The sequence below is a fragment of the Cajanus cajan genome, chromosome 3 (assembly GCF_000230855.2).
Source record: "Cajanus cajan strain Asha chromosome 3, NIPB_CcT2T_4, whole genome shotgun sequence".
Taxonomy (NCBI): Eukaryota; Viridiplantae; Streptophyta; class Magnoliopsida; order Fabales; family Fabaceae; genus Cajanus; species Cajanus cajan.
The window spans coordinates 70,978,687-71,001,137 of NC_138519.1; the positions used below are offsets into that span (position 1 = coordinate 70,978,687).

Sequence of the window (22,451 nt, forward strand, 5' to 3'; positions counted from 1 at the left end):
AAGTTGAACATTAGGTCAAAGGTCAAATACATGTGCAAGTGGATAAAACCATGTTTATAGAAATTTTAGTGATGGAATTCTCAAAATGTAATTATGAAGGTTTAATGAGTATTTTGAGCATAGATGAAGTTGCAAAGTAGACCACGGCAAGACATTCTTAGTTAGAGATTACGTTCACACTACATAGTCCACGCCACCAGACAGTCCAGATTGCATTTGGACCACATAGTCCATCAATTGGAAATGCATCCAAAATTTTCCAATCTTGCCATGTCCCTTCTTCGGGTACATTCAGAAGATTACTATGTTAGCATGATGACTATGTACAGTGAGGAATCTTGAGTGAATTATTGTCATATAATAGGTTTTCAGGGTTTGGACGGCCTATAAGTAATTGTGGTAATTCTAAGATGATGGGAGTTTATTTTTTCTTTCTAATCCATTTATGCAACTCTAGTTAAGTGACAAGTAATATCATATTAGCATGAGCGTTGCATTTTCTCTTAGCTGGAAATTAAAGTAATTAATCCAAGTAAACTATCAATAGATTTAAATTTTTTAGATAAAATTAATTTTGAAAGAATTGATGTTAAAATTAATATTTAATTTTGAAAAATTGTAAAACAAAGTGTATTTATGTTTTAAGATGGTATTTTAAAATTGAGTTTAAAAAAATTGATTTTATTTAAATGATAAAGTAGAACCATCATAAAGTGTAAATATACACATTTTTTTTTAAGTTATAAATTTCAAGCCTAAAATCAATTTAAGTTATAAATTTTAAACCTAAAATCAATTTTACTCGCCGACAATTATAGTGCATTTTTATGTATAAAGATATTTTCTTTCACAATTTGGAAACACAGGTTTTAACCGAAGTTCTAAAATTACTGTGTAATCTCGCATTTCATGCCTGAAACGTGAGAACTGAGAATGAGGAAAAACTAACTAGCATTTAACCGAAGTTCTAGAATGTTGTCTTTACTTAAAAAAAAAAAAAAAAAAAAAAAAAAAAAAAAAAAAAAAAAACTAGCATTAAATAGTACAGTACAACGTACTCTGCTGAGCTTTCATTGAGGTAGTCAAAGTTGCAATTGAGTCTTTAAAGAATATGGTGGCAAACAATATGACAAAGGAAGTTGGACGCCTTGCAATTTCTTTGGAAGTGTCTAACAAGATTACAGAATAGGGACAAAAACATATAACCTGCCTCGAGTTTCAATCAAGTTCAGATAAGTTTAGAATGACCAGCACATTTTGATGTGATTATCCAAAATTAAAGAGCCTAATTAGTCACAACTGACATGATTAAATTCACTAGTGATTAATTGGTGCTTTTCTTTTGTAAAGTAATGCACAGGTCGATCCCCAAGGTCCTAACTGTAAGTCACCCTTCGTTTTGACATCGTTCAATCAATCATATCGTTTAAGTTTTGAATGAACAAGTAATTTTTAAAAAAAGAAAATATAGCATGGAAACATTAATCAAGAGTCAGCCATTGATTCAATTCTTTTCAGAGTAAACCACATGAATCCGCATTTGGCAAACGAAGCTTAGATTTGAAAGTAATTCGTAATCTTATTCCAAGGTTTCAAAAGGCATAAAAATTTGGAAAACTGTATGATGGCTGGTTTCTGCTGTCCAAATTCCACAGCTGGCTAATATACGTAAAATTTGTTTTGTAAAGCACATAGTAAGCAACGGCATTGGCCTAATAAACAAATATTCACTTTCCCATTCTTAGTTTATTAGAACCATGCTAAGGAAACCAAAGCCAGATCCAAACAATTTGTCTTGGTGCCATGCCACCACATCTCATTGCAATTAAGGCACCATAACACGATGAGGGTTATTTTCATCCTAAATAACAAACCATAGAAGAAAATTTTAGGCAGGTTGACCAAAAAAAATAAATTCAAATAATTCAATCTTAGCAACTGCTCACATTTCTCATCTGCAAATTAAACAGAAAAAGAGAAAGCATATCGGATTATCGATCCTAAAACAAATACAGCAACAAAATATATCCTTGACCAAAATCTTAATAATAAGATCAAGCTAACAAGTATAACTACAGAAGAGCAAATGAGAGAAGAGTCCACCAAGGAATCACCGTCCTCTTGAAATTGCTTCTTCCATTTCACTGTGTGATGAAGGAAATAACTCTATGTAGCGACTGCCAAGGGTCATCCTATCCTTTACCATTGCTGCTTTTGAATCTTCAGCACTTGCAAATTCCACATAAGCCTCCCCAGAAGGTCTTCCCTCTGAATTCATTATAATATTAATAGAATCCTCTGGCAGCCCAAAATCCTTGAAGAATTCCATTATGTCATCCTTACTTGCAGAAAATGGCAACCCCCTCAATCGCAACACCCCAGTGTGCTCAGCTGAATCTTTCCCTTCATCATATGATTTAGCCCGGGAAGAACTTCGACGAGGTGAGCCACCTCGGGCATCTGAAACCTCATTTGCAATTGCTTTGTAGTATTCCTGCCTCTTACTTCTGAAAACTTCAACATATCTTCTACCCATGTTCTGCCTGTTTCTTTGAAGAGCAAAGTCAACCTGAAGAGGATAACCCAGAACACAGAAGCCTTCCCCAGTGAACTTGCCACCTTTGTGAACAAAGAGGACATCAACTATGTCTAGACCATGGAAGAACTCAGCCACATCAGTTTCAGTACAATCAAAGGGAAGGCCACGGAGTCGAACAACAGGGAAAGGTGGAGGTGGAGGAGGTTGGCTCACATATCCATAAGGAGTTGGATTGTACATATAATTGGAACCAGGGGAAGTACCATAGAAAGAAGATCCTGGGTCAACAGTGCGCTGGCGTTTTGCAGCCATTTCACGCCCATCGCCACCATCAGCAAATTTACTGCAATTTCCATCCATATACAACGGAAATCAAGAATCTCTTTAGTCAACAAATATCAAGTTTTACCTTTCTAGGTCAACTGTAAATTTCAGTTACATCCTAACTGTCTAGCCATCTATATGATAAAATAAACTCAATTCATTTTAGGCTGGAAACAGTAAATAAATAGTATTTCTGTCTTCTAGTTGTGTACAGATAAATCTAATAGCAAAACAAAATTGAAAGTAGACATTCATTGCATCAAAGATAATGTGAAAATATGACAGCTGACAGGGTTGGGACAAAAATAAATAGACACATTCAGAGTTATTATTTCTTCTACCATCCACACTTGAGGAATATTAAAGCTCAAGTCCTGAGTCAGAATAACTTCAAAATAGTAAAAATTGGAGTGACTTTAATTGTATTATCGTCCATTCTGTGAGTTTATCTAACAACTAAATACAGAACAACATCCAATGCAGAGATGGAATCAATAAAGAAGCCAATAACTCAATTGCAATCACAAAGGACCAATGAAATCCCATTATCTTCGAACAGAATGATAGGAGCCAACATGACATGTGATACCTCAATACATCTCATTGAATATTAACCAACCCATGTGAACTATTAAAGTTGAAGAAGGATTTGGCTATAAAATAAGTTACCACATCTAAAAGGATAATATTTAAAGAAGAACCACTAAATCTGCAGAAATAAACATGTTATAATTACAATAGCATACTATTTTCTCAGGCAAGGAAAGAGTATACTGAGATGACAAAAGAGAAAAAAAAAAAAAAAAAAAAGATGATGATGATGATGTAAATCTTTACTCCCAAACAAAAAAAAAAGTACAAGACAGCAGAGGACACAAATAAACTCATAATTCAACTGTAACCATAACAGTAGTCATCCACTCAAATGTCAGTCCAGTTTTATTCTAAATTTCTAATCAGTCAATTTCAGATAACTGAACAGAATAGAACGATCAGCTCCAAAGCACTATAGCAGGATAATAAATAGTAGGATGACTATACCAAAGATTATGAACACAAAATAAATAATTTATACTACCCAGATAAATTCTCAAAATAAAAAAAAAAAATACCCAAAATTAAAGGCATATCCATCATTAATAATTAAAAGTCAAATGTTTAAACCCACAAATTTATTATTGATTTAACTTATAATTAACAAGAAATAAAACAACAAAATAAATGGAGGGAAAGTGGGCATGGCTGAAAATAGAACAGGAGTTGGAACTTGCCAAAACCAAGCAAAAAAGCAAAAAAGCAAATAAATAAAAAAAATTGTCTCACAAGTTTGATCAATCTATTTACCCAAATTAACAAAAAAAAAAAAAAAAAAACTAAGTTGACCCATCCATGCACCCAGATATTTTTTAAAAATTTACCTGTGTGAAATAGGGGCAGTGAAAGACAGATCAAAGAACAGAATAGATGGTGGAAATCACCAAAATGTCTTAAAACACTTGATTGGAGAGACAAAAAAGAAGAGCAAGGTTTGTCTTTTCACACCCCAATTAAGAAATGGCTGAGATGTCATAAAAATTGACACCATTTCAAGACTTGACAGCCACTTCACTAAAATGCAACACAATTCATGTTTAGGTATGATACAAAACACAGCAATTGGTAACTATGCTTCCTATTACTCAACCTTTTGAGACCGAAGGGAAGGAGAAATTCATAAGCGATAGTTAGAGCATTTAGTTATTTTTAGTTAGCTTAAGTGGATTAGTTCAATAAATAATAAGGGAGAATACAAACAAAAGGGGTATCCAAAGAAATAGAAAATTTGTAAGAAACGGGAAACCCTAAAGGTGAGTTCTTTATCCATGTTCTATTTGATGTTCAATTTAATTAAATAAATAAGAATTGTCTTCCATTTACCCAACCCCAAAGGTTCCTATCAATTAGCCCAACATGGGTGATCAACAAGAGGCCAAAATGGGGTCCCAAATCAAAAGACTTAGAGAATGCAATGGAGTTTTGAAGATGTAACACTGGGCATTTTGAATCCTTGCTGAACTCATTTCTTTCTTCTTTTCTAGATCCACCTGAGTTGTAGGAAAGGATTGATAGTGGTGGAGGGTTCGTAGAGCTTGGCAATAAGGAGCAGAAAGAGTTGTGGTTCAACTTCGTGAGTTCCAAGGTTCTCCTTTTTTCCTCTTTTCTTCCCCTCCAGAGAGCTTGGTTTTCGGAGGTAAAGGGAGTTAGGACAAAGTTGTGTTTAAAGTTTGATGAAATGGGTGTTAATGATGTTGTTTTCATCAAAGGGTGTGTATATATGTGGGTGAATTCAAATTGAATGGAGGTGACAAAAGGTTTATTGAATGTTAGAACTAAAGTGGTGATTAGGATCAAATTCCTGGCTAATTGATGATTGCATGTCCCGCTTTTGGTGTGAAATGAGTTAGGAATGGCTTGAATATGGTGTTGGTTGCAATACATGTGTTGGATTTTCTGTATTTTAGGTGAATTGAGGAAATTTTTAAGTCTGCATTCACAAATTTCTGATATCACGTCAAGCACGCCTTCTTGGCACTAGGCGCAGTTCCAATCAGAGGTCTCTATTTCGATCACGCCGAGCACAAGATCGATAACATCGAATGTAAGGAGAGAGACTCGTCTCGAGTTGGGATGGCACCGGACGTGGTTTAAATGACGTCGGGCGTGATACCGTGCAAAGGCCTCTGACTTGATGACGTTGGACCTTAGTTGGGTGGCACCAAGCATGATCAAGATGTCGGCTCCTTGTCTAGATGAGGTCAGGAGTCATTAAGGTAACACTAAGTCTGAGACAGAGGTTCTTTGCTTGTTATGAGGCTAGGTGTAGGTTTTTCCACGCCAAGCGTGAGGTCCCATTGGGATCCCCACCTCAATCATGCCGAATGCGATTTGGATGGAACTAGACGTGAGTGGGGTAGAGAGCTCCCTGTCTTGAGGGCGTCAAGCATGAGGTATGTTGCATCGAGCACGAGATGCTTGGATGGAGGGTGTGTTTCTAGAATGTTGTATGATGAACATGAATAGATGTATGAGTTCTATTGCATGTCGAATTAAGTATGAAAATTGTAGTACTATGCATGTTGATTGGATATGACATATGTAGATGTTTATATGGTATTGGATGATGATGAGCATATGTATAATGACGTTGATCTCTATATGCATTGACGGGATGTGATATATATAGTTGATGTGTGCATGCGGTGTGGATGTCGAGAATGCGGTATGGCATTAAGACATGATTGACTAACTTAGGATTTGAGAAGAGAAAATTGTTTTAAAATCTAAAGATCACACATAGTGAATCTTAAAGTGGTGCTCGGGTAGGCCACAGTTAGAAAACCCTCCTTGAGTAAGTGTGCCTCTTGGAGTGGGTTTTGAGGTGTGTAAATGTCCCCCTTAGTTAGTGGTTAAGTAAGATAGGAGAGTAAGGGGTACAACCCTTAACCAAGTACCTGGAAAGGTTGTGGTACTTTGAAGATGGTCAGTGGGCTAACACCACATATGACTTGGTAATGCATATCAAGGTTATGGTATGCCTATACCCAATTGTATCACTCCTAATGGTGGAACTAGACTTTCCTAGTGTAAGTGGCAAACTTCAAAAAATCATGTTGTAATTGGTGATCTAATTTGGTTGATGGATCTATATATTCTAGAGGTGATCATGTTGATGGGTCTATCTAGTCTAGAGATGATCGAATCAATTTGGTAGAATCAAGCCACTTAGACTACTATGTTGAGTTAGGAGATCTTCACATGTGAATGCATAACACATTGGTTGTTATGTTTGCATATGATGTATGTTGTGGTATGTTCATATGCATTGTTGAAAGTCTCATGTGACATGGTTTGATTGAGATATATGTTAGCAATTAGCATTGGAGTATTTAGCTTTTATAAATGTTTATGGTATGATATTGTATGATATAGAATTGTTTTCTATGCTTACATGTTTCCGGACCCTAGCTTACCCTTCTATTTCCATGTGGTTTGGATTGCGATGATCATACGTTGTATGAGAGTGAATCAGGACTAAGCTGAAGGAGTTGCTGCTTAGAGATTGGCAGATACCTTTTGTTGGTGTCGAAGCTATTGGTTGTTGCTTGTATAGTGGTACTCAACTGACATTAGGACATAGGATTATTTTGAGATTATTATATACATGTATATAACTTGCCTACATTAGCACAGGTATTTTACTTTTATATTCACATTCTATATATATATGTATGACACATTCCCTCCTTTAATCTTGTATGTTCTAGTAATCTAGTTTCCACTACTAGTAGTGATTTCACATAACATGACGACCATGATAGTCGTTATAGAAAAGGGTGACCAACAAATACAATTCTCGGTTATGGAGACCAAGAAGAGGGTAGAGGAATTAACAGAATCAAACAGATGCTAGGAAAGTGGATGCAAAAGCAACTGATTGGGAGGATGAGGACTACCACAAACAGTTCACTTGAGAAGAGGTACATCTAGATGCCACTCTTTGTAAGTGAAAATCCTTCAAGGTGATAACCAAACCCCCTTTTTCTTAAGTGCAACAAATTTGTCAAGTCAAGCCATGGGAAAGAATCGAATGGATTTCATTAGTATGAAGGGTAGTGTGCTGCATTACTTACCGTTCTTACAAAAGAAAACACCAGAATTGACACTAGAAGGGATTATTTCACAGCTCATCCAACATTATGATGGGAATAGGTTTATTAGGACTTGGGAATGGGTATGAAACACCAACGACTCTAAGGTTAATGAGCTCTATAGAGGAGTACATATACATTCAAGAATTTGATGCATTAATTGTGCACATTTTGACCTTATCAAAGGAACAATTGCGATGATATTTCTCAGGTGACTAAAGGCAATGAGGTGGATTGTAGAATTAGACCCCATGTCCCACAGATGTATTTATGGTCATGGCTATGGTTCCAATGAGGAAGAGTTAGATACGATACATGGGGTAGTGGGTTTCCAATTTTGATACACATATGTTCATTATCACAGAGGGAGCATTGTTTCACATGGAAGACCCACTCTAGTGAGCTTACATATAGCTTGATTCATTGTCCTGACCAGAAAGAAAACCCTTGGGTCTAACCCATTTCTTAGATGGGTGCCAGTCAGTAGCAAAGTTCAACAACACAAGCACCTTTCCACCAAGAAACAGGAGCTTCACAACTTCCTTGTGAGGAGTATGTCAAAAGACAGAGAAGAGAGATGTTATTCATTGCGGCCAACCATTTGGCCCATGCACAAATGCCTGGAAAAAGGTATGAGGGTTATGATCTTTTGATTGAAGATGAAGACATGGCTCAAGATAGGGAGATTGTCCAAACTCAAGGGGGAGATGACCAGCAGGAATTCTCATGCTATGGGAATCCCCAATTTTAGAGTGCATGGTTATGGTGATGTTATGACATAAGGGAGGCAAAATTAGTTAGGGACAGTAAAATAGACTAAGTAAGGATGAATAAGGATGGAAAGGACATTCAACGCATTAGAAGATTTGTAAGAATGGGGAGATCCTTGGGCAAGAATTCTTTCCTTGTTGTGTTCAATTTTGTTCAATCATAAGAATCTTCTTCTTTCACCCAACTCCAAGAGGTTCCTATCATAACTAGCTGAAATTAGAGGATCAACTTGGTAAAGCCACTAGGGAACTATTTGGTTCAAGGGTTTTCTATTTTCACCGATAATTACAAAAAAAAAAATCCACATTTTTTTCACTTGTTTCCTGTTTTCAAAGTTTTTTATTTTTATTTTTGTGAAAACAAGGTGGAAGATTGTAATTATTAATGAAAATATAAACATAGAACATTTCCTTAGACCAAACAGGGCCTAAGCATAGCATCAACAAACACAAATATTAACACCAGAGCTACAAAAGACCTTTCCCTATAATATTTTTTCTCATTGAATATGAAGCATAGACAACACAAAAATTAACACCAAATCCAGACAGCTCTGTCACCAAAACTGCTCAAAATTTCATTTAATTACTCAAATAATGATAGACAGATTAAATATAAATGCACGCATAGTGTCTCCATAAACTAGAATATTGTATGAGGTTTATCGGCATTCAGCTACTAAAACTCTTCCACTAATACCCATTTCCTAGCACTATAATCACTGTAATACCAGTGGTTCCTTCCAGCAAACAACACAAAGCATAATAGACTCTAAGTAATCTCCAAGACAGAAAGGGAAGAATTACATACTATAGGATAAACATAATTAAACTATTACAACAACAACAACAACAAAAACAATATCCCACTACGTGAAGTCAACTACATGAATTGCACATTGGTTAAAGACCAAATTCTGAAGATATGATTCAGCATGAGATCCCCCTTAACATTCAGATTAAATGAGGGTAAGCATAAAAGAAAACAAAATGGTATAATAGAAAAAACTACAAGGCTGAAAACAACTCAAAAACATGTCTTGCCTTCCATGACTTCTCACTCCCTCCCACATCTCAACCAGACAACTGCGACTTCAAAGTTTTTCCCATGGTTATAACATCATACATATTGAATAAAAAATATCTTAAATACCATTTATCCAAAACGCTATAACATCAACACTCCCTGCCATACATGTTTGTTTGCATCACTTTTTAACTCTATTGAGACACTACTTCTCACTAGTGGCTAAATCACCACACCACTGGTCACCCGAATTCACAAAAGGAAAAGAAAACAGCTTTCATATTCCCCTTTATTTGTTTAATTAGGGTTCCACTTCTAATAATTCCAATTCATTTTCTAGAAGACACTTCCGATTTCGCCCTCACCCACCCAGTTTGAAGATAGCTCCGATTTCGCAAAATAAAAAATAAAACGACAATGGTCAGCGAGTCGAAAATTGGACAAATTGGAGAAAAACCGAGAATTAAACGAAAGGTAAACGAAAAAAACACGACAGGTGAGATTATGAATTAAACCTAAGATTTGAATTTTAAAAATAAATAATAAAACAAAAGTGGATTGGGGGAAAAAGAATAAGAAAAGGAGAAAAGCGTACCCTCTGTAGAACATGGTAGAAGGGTTGAACGAAGATGGAGAATTGAAGGCAACAACGAAATGAAACGATGGCACTCTTCCCTCTCCGTTTATGAATACCTACTCTTATACAGTTGTACCAAATATCAAGTATTTCACTTCCCAACCTTATTACCTTACACATACTCCAATTTTATTTTTAGTATAATTTCTTTTTTATTGGGATTGGCTTTTTTACCCATTTAAGATATTTTTTTAAAACAAATTAAAATGAATAACTTTCAAATAAATTTCTTAATTAGGATAAATTACTCGTGTTCGTGTTTGTAAATTACGACACTTTTTTTTTTCAAAAAATTTATCTGAAAACTATTATTTTAATGTAAATGATATTTTTAATATAAAAAAAAAAAAAAAAAAAAAGGCACAGTCTCATTGCACTTCACGAGTTGTCACGACTTACTAATTTTTAGATTTTTTTTAAATATATCTATTTTTGAGAATTTTTTAAACAAATTTACCCTAACAGGTAAAACAAAAATAAGGATTATTTTGGTATAGATTTTTTCTAAGCATATATGCATGATTAGGATTCGAATTCAATATAGTTGATTAAGTGAAAATAATTTGTGTTTAATTCATTTAGACCATTGATTAATTAGAAAGTATATTGTACATAATTTTTAAAATAGTTATAATAAAAAAAACATTATTTATATAAAATTATAATAGTAATATTAAATGAAAACGTTGATAGTAACATTAATTGACATAAATGAATAGTTATGATTTGAAGCTTAACTTTGAAAATAGAGGATATTATATTAGAGAAACAATATCAACCTTATGTACATTACTAAAAAAAAATTAGAAACATTAGTTACTTAAAAAAATAACTTGAAGAGATTAAAATTGTTTAAATAAAATCTTGAAGATTAAAATTGTATAATTACAATATTTGAGGAGTAAAAACACAATTAAACAAAAAAAATTTCTATAAATTATTCTTTAATTAAAATATTTTTAGGAGTTCCTTTTGAGATTTTTTTAATCTCTTATATCTTTTGATATATTATTTTTGTCTTTATTTTTATTTTAATATTTTTAATATTTATCAATAGTTAAAAATAAACTTTTATAACATAATTTATATATTTAAAGATATTTACTTTTTATGAATTCTATTTTTTTTATAAAAATAAACAATTATCATATGCATGACAGATGACCAAAGGCAAAGACCCTTAGCTCAAGATACTACTTGAAAATTGATCCAATAAAAATGAGTTATAAATTCGTATTAAATAAAATATATACATTATGTTAGTGCCTCACCCATGCTAGAATAGTAATTAATAATACTATTGTACAAAAATGATAATGTAACTTTTTACCGTATTAATATTTTTTAATTGAATTATTATTTTAAACACATTTTGTACTATACATTTTCTTTAGTAACCATACAAAAATTTCTAATATACTTTAATCATAATCCAGTATATTTAATATATAATAGAACAATGATATATACTATATATTAGTGTAATAATTCGTGTTTTAGATAGTTGATACGTTTATAATCTATAATTTTTTTTATTTATTACGATTTTTAATATATTTTTCAAATATTTTTTAAATTTACCAAAAAATACATATTTGTATATCTGTATAAAAAATTACAAAAATAAAAATGTAAATAATTATATATATATATTTCTAAAGGTGCTCTTATACGCTTTATGAAATTTTTTTATGATGACACTTAATTATAGAATTCCAAGCATACTTAAAAAGTAAATACAATTTTGTTGATATATAAATTTATTACAATATCACTTTTTTGGTGTGTCTAGGCTAGTGTTTTAATAAAAACTGTTTGGACTAATCCGATTTAAACGAAAATCAGTAAGTTAGCCAGTTTGAGCCTAGTATTTGATTATTAATGTTGCTGACCTATTTTAAGTTGTACTTCAATTAGGAGATCTCTACAATACAGGGTGAACAATTTAAGTGGTTTGACCCTACCAGACCGATACCACATGGTGATCTTTTTGGACTTATTAGATTAATAGCATATTAGATATAAATCCACAACACAACAACTTGATTCCTCGGTTGCCGTTACTGTCAGTATAGAACAACTGAGTATGAGTCTACCACGACATTAGCTAGCTTAACTAAGCCTTCTATGGGACTAGCCTATCAACTACCCTCCAAATACTACGTCCTTTCGATACTCAATTAGGAACTAAGTTCCCAACTTCATACTTTACTCAGTTGGTCACTTATAAATAGTATAACTCAACCTGACCCCTATATTGTGGTCACTTTATACACGTGCATCTTGACCTTACCCACACATAGTACCAACAAAGTCCTAGAGGAAAAACAACACAATTATTCACTTCAAGGGTTAAGTTCCTAATAAGGGTTTCCAACAAATTAGATTTTTAGAGCACCACAATACAATATTCACACAATGAGATGTGCAACTTTCAAAAACCTCTCCTCTAGTACTAAGTGGTCAACACAACTCAATAACACAACGACTCTTTATATATAGTCAACACAACAACGAAATCAACCTACAACTTAACATCTCATAACTCAATTTTCATTACTCATATTCAAAATTTTCATCAATCATAGATCCCCACACCACATCGTATACTTAACATAACTACATAATCAACATACAACTCTATCAACACATATCTTACAACTCATATCTACTTCTCCACTAACGACTCACAACACAATCATCACATACTACTTCATTTTTGTAGCCCATTCATCATTTATTATGTAAATAACTAAAATTAACATATATTCAACACTTCATCAATTATAACATCTTATTTTCATTTAACAACTTAAATTAACAAGTAATCAATACTTCATCAACTACATCATCAAGTTTTTATTAAGCATCCAATGCCCAACGCTACACACTTTATGCCCAACCTCATCCAACAAGGAGTTCTCTATCTCGCCCACGTCGGTGCTACACAATCTGCTCTTGGCATGGCTAAGGAAGAGGCCCCTAAGACTTCGCGTTTGGTGTGGTAAACTACCACGCTCAACCCTATCTCAAGTAAAGAGTCTTTACTTGACTTTCACCTAATGTTACCACATCGGTGTTCGACAAAATCTAGACAAAGAAATCTGGCTTGGCCATGCTAAGTGCCAGTTAACTTTGGGGTCAATGTCACCAAGTCAAAGAGCTCTCAAGGTTCCCATGCTCGATGTCACTCAAATCACGCTCGACACTATGCCAACCCGAAACAAGTTTATCTCCTCATGTTTGATGCTATCAATCCTACGCTCGGCATGATCGAGATAGAGAACCTCAAGTTATATCAGTGCCCAATGCCTTAAAGGTGCACCTGGCGTGACATTAGAATTCTGCATATGTAGAACCCAATTTTGAGCCACAACCTAAAATCTAATAAGGTTCCAACAAATGCAACATAAAACAACAAGTAGATACATCACAATCAACTAAAAAGTGCACTCAAATTCAACATGCAAACAAGATTTTGCAAATAATCAATGATTATAACCAACAACTTAAAACCCCCATTTTTTCCAACATGTTTCCCTCTTTGATTTCATCACAGCCACACACAAATGAGATTCCACACCATACACAACTCAAAAATGGTTTACCAACTCTCAATTCATTCAACACACAAAATTTATAGCTTTCCTTACCTCAGGTAGCTCGGGTCTGGTGTAAAAGAGAAGAAAGATCAAGGCTTCGCAACAAAATTAGTGATTTGATTCAAGGTTTCCACTATTTGAGTCACAAACAACACAACTTAGATAAGGATCGAAAGAAGAAGAAAAGAAGATTGGGAGAAAAAAAAACTCACGAACTAAAGACCTTCTTTCTATAATCCTCTCTCTAGAAAGTTGAGCAAAATGCGTTTATGAAGCTTTGTTTAAACATAAACCTTATATATTATTTTCTTTGAATTCAAACTAGATCGCTGCATAAAGAAACTTTCTCTCAACACCACTGAAACTCCTAAGGGATCTTCATACTCCTAAGCCTCTCAACACTAATTAACAACTCATTTAACAATATAAAATAACTAAGAGTAATATAAACATAAAGGGTTGGATGATAATGAAATATTCTTATCTTTTAAAGAAGGCTAATAATCACAATTGTTAATTATTTTATAATTAATTCATCCATGAATTGCTATATAAAATTTACTTTTTATTTCTACTCTTAATAATTATAATTTTAATTAAAATATTTGAACACATTTTACCAAATAAAAACTTAATTAAAAATTTAAAAATAAAAAGTATTGAACCTCGCAAATGAATGACAAATAATCTTAAAAATATTTGTGCTAAATATTATTTTAAATTTTTTTATCTCATAAAAGTGATAAAAATAAAATGAAAATGTGATATAAATAGGAACTACAAATCCAATTTAGCTTAAATATTATTAAATATTAAATTTAATGTCATCTACCAAATATAAGTCATTACTAACATTATAATTCTAATGCTTAATCAACTAAATTTTATGTGAGGGGACAAAATTGAAAATTTTATGAAATTAAGACTTAAATTGCGAGTTTTATTATATAAAAGAATTAAAAATATAATTTAACCTATTTTTTACACACTCAAAAATCCAATTAAAAAATATTTAGTTGAAGGCCTAGGTAATTTAACCTTTATTAAATTATCATGTAAATGTACATGCATTATCATAATTTTGTAATTAATTTTAAAGTATATGTATTTTTTAAATTATAATCAATCAATAACCAATAATCCATCATTTATACCTTGTTTAAATTTGTAAACAAGGTTTTTTTTATTGCTTTTATTTTTAATACTATTATTCAATTCATTATTATCAAAATAACTCCTAATCAATTAAAATTTTGAACATTACTTATTAATTAAATCATTTATCTAAATATATTCAATTTAATTAATTAAATTTGACTTAATTGTGTTTACTCTTATAGGATTGGGATTAAATTAAATTAGGCTGCTGGCTTAATCCTCACCCTCTCGAGACCTTACGACATCCTGAATCCAATCCTGATGGTTTTGAGAAACAAGGACATATAGCAAACTACTTGAGGCTGAGTAATAAGGTTTTGAACTTTAACATGGTATTACCACTTTTTGGTCTACTACTCATTGGTTTTTTGTATTGCTTTCTAGATGAATACCAAAACAAGTACAATATAAAAGTGCTTTCACCTCTGTTTTTTATTTGTAGATCTTTAGTTTAGACCAAATTCTCTCTCTCAAATGGGGTGTGCTCCCTATTAGTGTACAATGCCTGCGAAAATTTGAATGCTCAATTCATAATTTCTTTTGTAAGATTAGTTATTATGAAATTTCACTTGATTATATCTATATTTTATTTGTCGATAGGTTTGTTAATGTTCTAAACTATACTTAGGACATGTAATTTTGTTGTTTTACTCCAGATAGGATAAAAAAAAAAGCTTTTATCTTAACTATTTTTTTAATGCAAGGTTTATCACAAAATATCTTTAAACAAAGCCAATAGCAAAATGATCACAAAGATCAGCAAAATGATTAGTAACAACATAATGATCGAGAGAAGAATTAGTAACAACAAGATTTCAAATTATGATGATTTTTAGATTGTATTAAAAAATACATTATTTGTGATTTTAATATTTTTAATTATAAATGATTTGACACTTTGATAAATTTATGTTGGATACTAATTATTATGAGAAGTATTAATATCATCCTTTAATATTAGGTTTATTTTATAAAATTTATTTTGAGATTTATTTTATATAATATTGTTAATCAAGTTATAATATTATATAATAATTTGATCAATAAATTTATGAAAAAGAAAAAATTAATAATTAAATTATTGACGAATTAATATGTTGGTAACACAAATAAAAAAAATTAGGTGATACTGACAAAAAAATGTCAGCAATCTAATTAATATTTACGGATGAATTTATATGTTGGTAAATTAATTTATGATTATCAACGAATATAGTCGTAAAAAACTTATAGTGTGTTACTAATAGATTATTCATTGGTAAAATGTGACCATTAGTTTCTAACATAACGTCTGTCGGTAATTTTTGACAAAAGAAGTTGTCAGTAATTATTGACAAATATTTCCTATATATCTTCCCATTGGAAGATTTTTACAAATTAAATGGTTATTATTTTTGATTAAATATTTTTGTTGAGGATCATATTTTAATGGATTTTTATTCATAAATAATCTTAAATTATCGACGAAATTTTGTTATTATCGATAGATTTTGACAATCAATAATTAACATTTTTCTTGTAGTGATTTTTTTTTGAAAAATTTCTCAAAATCACTCATACCTAAATTGTCTTAAGCCAAATATATTTAACAATGAAATTTTTTTAGGATGAACTATGCAAAAATGCATTTTATTGGTAAAGTTAATTTTTTTAAATTACTATCAACTATATAATCTCATATTTGTACATAAGTGAAAAAATTGTTCTTTGATTTAACTAAGTATGGTCCTTTGTTGCTAACCCCCACCAACCTTTGAAAAATTATTTTCATGCACCAACCTTTGAAAAATTATTTTCAGCATGAAAAAAGGCTATAAGAACTCCCCCCTATTAAATATCATTTTTTTTAAAATAAATAAATGTCTCATTAACTATCTTATAACAAATCTAAAAGAAAACTAAATTTTATCTAGCATTATCTATTTAGCCCATGCATACATGCCATATGGGAATTACTCAAGAAAATGCCAGTGACATTAGAGTCTTCCAAATGAACACAAAATTTCAGGGCAAATTGATCATGTTAGTTGTAAAAATGCTAATGACACTGGCCAATGCATATACATACCATATGACAATCCCATCAAGAAAATGCTAGTGACATTAGAGGCTTTTACATGAAGACAAAATTTCACAACAAACCGATCATGTTAGTAGAAAATGCTAATGATTCAACACAGTCTTTTTTCTTTTCTTTTTCCTTTTCTTTTTTTCATGAAAACAATATTTCGATCCAACTAAATGTCAGGTGTGCTCCACATTAAAAAAAATAATAAATAAAATTTGCCCTACAATGGTGTATTAGCCCTAGTTTGACTCTAAGTAACTACGTGTTGGTACTTGTATATAGAACATGAAATTTGTTTACGAAAGGAGCAATGGGCAATGTGAATGTGTTCCAATATTTGTGCTACATTCGTTGAGTTGGAATCTACAACACAAGGCAGAAGCACATGTGGACGCGTGTGGACGGTGTGCATCGAGTCTGGTTGGTATGTGGCACTTTTCAATTTTCATTTATTCAATTGCAACATCTAACATGTGTTACAAAAGTACAAGCTCAAAACATTGAACAGCGACAAAGATTCACAACCACGTGGCAAGACATTCACCAAAACCTCGTAACTTTGGTTAACGAATTCATTGTGCTTTTGGATTTCTATTTGTAAAATTACTTTTTAAATCAAATTAATTTTAAATATGACTTATGTTTAAATATCCTGTATTTTAAAAAATAAGTAATAAAATTTTGTACACTTTTTTTTATCCAATATAAAAGTAAATCCTTCGATTCAAAATTAATTCTACACTTAATTAATTTTTTTTAACATGAAATCAAACATCCTTAAAATTGTAGTAATCGATATTTAACACGATTCAGAATCATTTATTTAATGTGAATCCAAACAGCCTAGTTATCTGAAACAGATTCCAATGTCAATTTGAATCCTTCACTTTTTTCTTTTTCTGCTGGAGAATTTTAGACCTCAAAAATTGTCTGGTTAAGATTCATTCACACCCTTCAAAAATCTCACCCTCTATAGTTCTAGTCTTCTAGTTTACTTTTCCTTGCACCCAAAAGCCTGCTAATTCTCTTGTTCAACCTTCCCACAAACACTGCATGCGTCTTTGACCACAACTGCTTCTTCAATTTCCAATTTTCTTGGACACCCTCTATTGCTTTCCCCCCCTTGGTGTTGTTTGTGCTGGAAGGTATCTCTATTTATAGGGATCCATTGTCTCTTGAGTTTCAATCTCAGGTGTGTATTTTGTAGAAGTTCTTATTTTTTGGTGAGGTTTTGTTTGTGAGAGAGAATGGTAGGTGCTCTTTCTGTTGTGGGGTCATCAGTGATGGAATCACACACTGGCCCTTGTTTGTGTGTGGATGCTCTCCCCACAACTAGTGTTAATCTCAAGACTGGTGGAGATGTTGTTTTGTGCAAGAATTTGATGGGGAGGAAGCATTTGGTGAGGAGGGGTGGTGGGGCCATGAAGTTGAGCAGTTCATTCACTGATCCTGGAAGAGAGTGGCGACTCTTTGTTGGTAGAAGTTGCAAGAAGCAGCATAAGAGTAGGAGAATGACTACCATTGTCAATGAGATTGGAGGCCAATATGAGGACACTTTTGATGATGTGAAAACGGTAACATGTTCATATCTTGTGGTTAAAAGGTTGTGATTGAACAAAAATAAAAATAAAATCACCTAGATCTGATGTTTTAGTGCATGTTTGTTGTAAACTTTCGTTTGAATGAATTTCATTTTGCAAATTGAGTTTGTGAACAACTCTTCTTTTTTATTTCGTTTCAAGGTAAAATTGAGACAAAACTCATTTTGTGACTAGTCCTAACTGAAAACCGAACATTGTCTTAATGATGCCATTTTTTATTTGATTTTAGTTTTATTATAACTCTGTTTATCATTTAGCATTGATTTGTTTTACCCTTTTTTAGGAGTCTTTGCTTTATAACATATTGTAATTCTAGTTTCTAAGACAATCTAGTTATAGGCAGAGCTTTCGAACATTGTATCATTATGGAGAAGAAGGTGTCATTTATTAGACAATTATAAGTTGTAGCTTGCAATTGGAGTACTTGGAAGCACTAAATTATAAACCCTCTACGCAATTCTACCACGAGTTCGTTTCTGTTTCTTGCTTACACAAGATGGAAGCATGCAAAATTTTATCTCATCATGAATTATTTTCAAAAAAATGATGCTTTGAAATTGTCTCCCTTAGAAAAGAGTTACTTCCTTTTAAGTATTTTCAATCAATAAATGCTAACAACACATTTTTTAACATACTTTTTTAAATACGCTCTCTTTAATTATTAAAATTTATTGAAAAATATAAAATTTGGTAGGTTTTACACCCTATTTAGTACTTGGTTGTTTTATTCAATTCCCGAATTCAAAGCACAGTGAACGGAACTTCTCTTTCACGTAGCTTTGACATTGTAGCTTAATGACTCTCTCTCTTGACATTAGCTATAATAATTTCTGAGCTAGCTAGTCAATAAATGATCATTTTCTTCTATAGTTCAAGGTAACAGAACAAATACCAAATGAACAACTCATGCAAGTAGTACTACTACTCCAGCTTTCATTATTAAATAAGAGGATCATTTCCACTCATTATTAGTCTTTTATATAAAATGAGAGTATGGATTTTTTGGACATATCTGCAACTAATCATCACCCATCTTTCTGCCAAGCGTTGTATGCAATCTAATTGATCTCATTTTTTAATGCAGCAAATGCTCAACTATTTCACATACAAGGCTGTGAGGACTGTTCTTCATCAGTTGTATGAGATGAACCCACCTAAATATACGTGGTTCTATAAGTAAGTGAAGTCTCTAGTAGTTGTATGAAGAGAATTTCAACAAAATCTTGTATGCCCTTGCAATTATTTTAGTTTGAAAATGATGTTTTCTATTAAGTCACTGGTTTAGAGTGCATTTGGTTTTGTTTTCATTTTTAGTTAATATGTTTTCATTTACAATTACTTAATTGCTCAAAGTCGGCTTACTTTTACACTTCATCTTATTTCAAGATGTTGTGAACCAAGTGGTGAAAAGAGTATTTTTTAGTTTTCATTATTTCCTTTGCATGTTCTTGAAAACGTGAAATAGAATAAAACAATGTAACATTTTTCCAATTATTAGTAAAAAAAACATGTCAACTGAAGCTAAAAAAAAAAAAAAAAAAACGAATGCACCTTAAATCTGTTGTGTAAACTTGAATATTCATTGATTACTTTTCTTTCTCTAAACTTGCCAGTAATTAATGATTGTTGAGGTTATTTAACCAATTTAAGCATGTTTGGTATGAATATTAATAAACTATAGCATGGCGATTCCATAGCTATCTTATAATTATTTAGATAATTGTTTGTTGTGTTTCCTATGTTGGCAGTTTTGTTGCATCAAACAAACCAGCAGATGGGAAACGTTTTATTCGATCCCTTTGGAAGGTAGTATTTTGTGCTCCAGTTACTTATTTCATGTGGTTAAAATTTTCAGTAAATATATAGTATATGTTATTGTGGCTTCCGTAAACAAATTTCTATACTCAAAATTTCAAGTGAGTTTTCTCTTTAATCCATTTATAAATTATACTCGTCACATACATTGATCTTTAATCCATTTGTAAAATCTGTTTCTTATTAGTTTTTAATTAAAAAAAAAAAAAAAAGAGTAATCAACTGTTTCGATGCATGCCATATTATGTTTATTCAGTCTTTCTCTATCCTTTTCATGTCAATAACTTCCATGTATACATTTAATGCCTTTACACAAATACAATAAATTTTATGAATTTAATGGTCATATATAAAACAATTTTACATTATCAACCAATTAAAAATCATCATTGATATAACTTTTCTAGTAACTTTTGTAAAAATCAATAAACTTATTGTACATGATTTTTTGTGATTGGATGACAATATAAAATAATTTTATTATATCAATGTATAACATATTTTCTCAAATTTTATTCACATAATTTTCAAGTAAACATATGATTTACTTGATGTCACGGCAATTTTCATTAAGTGTTACATCATGGCAATGTGAATGATGTCATATATCTCCTCTCTCATTTGATAGGAGCATCAAGAGCTTGCTGAAAGAGTGATGGTAACTCGGCTTCACCTTTATGGTAAATGGGTCAAGGTAATGGAATTTCAATAATTCTCACTTTCTGATATCCTAAGCATTTAAAATCTTTTGTGAAGGTGAGATGTTCTTAACTTTATAACCATTCTTCATCTCCATCATTTTGTGCAGAAATGTAATCATGCTGAGATATATAAAGAAATTTCTGATGAAAACTTGGAGTTGATGAGGGAACGGCTCATGGAAACAGTAATATGGCCCTCAGATGACACAAACACAGAAAAGATTGGCTGAAAATTCATGTCACATTTTTAATTTCCGTCTTCAACCTCTTCCTAGTCTAGGTATATTTTTTGTTTCCAAATTGTCATTTATGTTATTTTCCTTTCATAGGATTCTCAGTTTAACGTTATGTATATTATGTGTATATATGTACCTTGTTAAATACACAATCCATTATATATAGCTAGTTTCAGATGAATTTTGCAAGTGGGTTACAAAATTTAGGCATTTGTTAAGAATATATCCGGTATCTAGATCATATAAGCCATGTCAGCTTCCGAATTGTTTGAAAGTGTTTTTTTTTCTTTTGACACCAATTATTTGAAGGGAGCTGTACCATAGAAATTGAAGGTTTTGATATCTCAAGTTAGATCGATAAATAAGTTTAAAAAATAAAATCCAAGCATCTGGAAATTTCAGATTAAAAATTGGTATCAGATGAACTAATAAAACGGTTAATTTAGAAAATTAATCAAAAGATCAATTTACGTAACAAATTTTGTTTATACAAAAGTGGGACAGAATTACAAAAATTAAAAATAAAAGGTTATAATAATACAATAAAAACATTAAAATAAAAAAATAGAAATAATAAATAATACAACTGAAAAATAATTTATTTTATAAATTCAAAAAATTAAAACAGAAGAAAAACAAAAACTTATTAACAAATTATTAATATTAAACAATTTAGTTATAATAGATGCAATAGTAAGATAACACATCTAAATATATAAGAATAATATAAAGATATAGAAAATTTTATAATAATAAATTATTAAAAATATTAAGATAAAAGTAACAACAATTAATTAAGTATCTCTTAGACTTTTTCGATACCCTTCAATTATATTGGGTAACGTAAAATTTTTCTTATTTAAAAGTGTTACAAAGTTTATATGATTGACTTATAAAACTAAACTACAGGGGAGTAAAAGTTGATAACAGATTTTTTTTTGAATAGTAAAGAATTATTTAATTGATTGAGTTTGAAGTGTTTGGTAAAATTAATGGTTGAACTAATTAATAAATAATATAAAAATAATAGAAAAAGGATATGTTTATATGCTTTTTATATTAATTTTATTTATATATTATTTAGCATTTTCCTCGTTCAATATGTACTTTCCTGTTGCTAAAAATAATTATTACATCGATATAATCCTGCTATTTCAGCAGGAAAGTCAAAAAGTAAATGACAAAGGGATAAATACTCAGCAATTTGGCATCTATAATATAATTATTCGAAAAAATAATCAATATGCTTTTTCCATAAGTCATAACAAATCAACCAACATCACCA

The 22,451-nt window shown here is 31.4% G+C and overlaps 2 protein-coding genes across 2 annotated transcripts; one reads left to right on the forward strand and one right to left on the reverse strand.

Annotated features, from left to right (window-relative positions):
* Positions 1 to 1,897: 1,897 nt before the first annotated feature.
* LOC109798253 (RNA-binding (RRM/RBD/RNP motifs) family protein) lies at positions 1,898 to 10,102 on the reverse strand. Its single transcript, XM_020358461.3, has 2 exons — positions 9,944 to 10,102; positions 1,898 to 2,882 (listed from the first exon to the last, which is right to left on the reverse strand). The coding sequence occupies exons 1-2, from the start codon at positions 9,955 to 9,957 to the stop codon at positions 2,111 to 2,113; spliced, it is 786 nt and encodes a 261-aa protein (XP_020214050.1). The 5' UTR covers positions 9,958 to 10,102; the 3' UTR covers positions 1,898 to 2,110.
* Positions 10,103 to 17,760: 7,658 nt separating this feature from the next.
* RBCX2 (Chaperonin-like RbcX protein) lies at positions 17,761 to 21,347 on the forward strand. The gene is made up of 5 exons (XM_020365031.3): positions 17,761 to 18,387; positions 19,499 to 19,590; positions 20,163 to 20,220; positions 20,858 to 20,923; positions 21,038 to 21,347. Exons 1-5 carry the CDS (start codon positions 18,061 to 18,063, stop codon positions 21,158 to 21,160), a joined length of 666 nt encoding a protein of 221 aa, XP_020220620.1. The 5' UTR covers positions 17,761 to 18,060; the 3' UTR covers positions 21,161 to 21,347.
* The last annotated feature ends 1,104 nt before the right edge of the window (positions 21,348 to 22,451 follow it).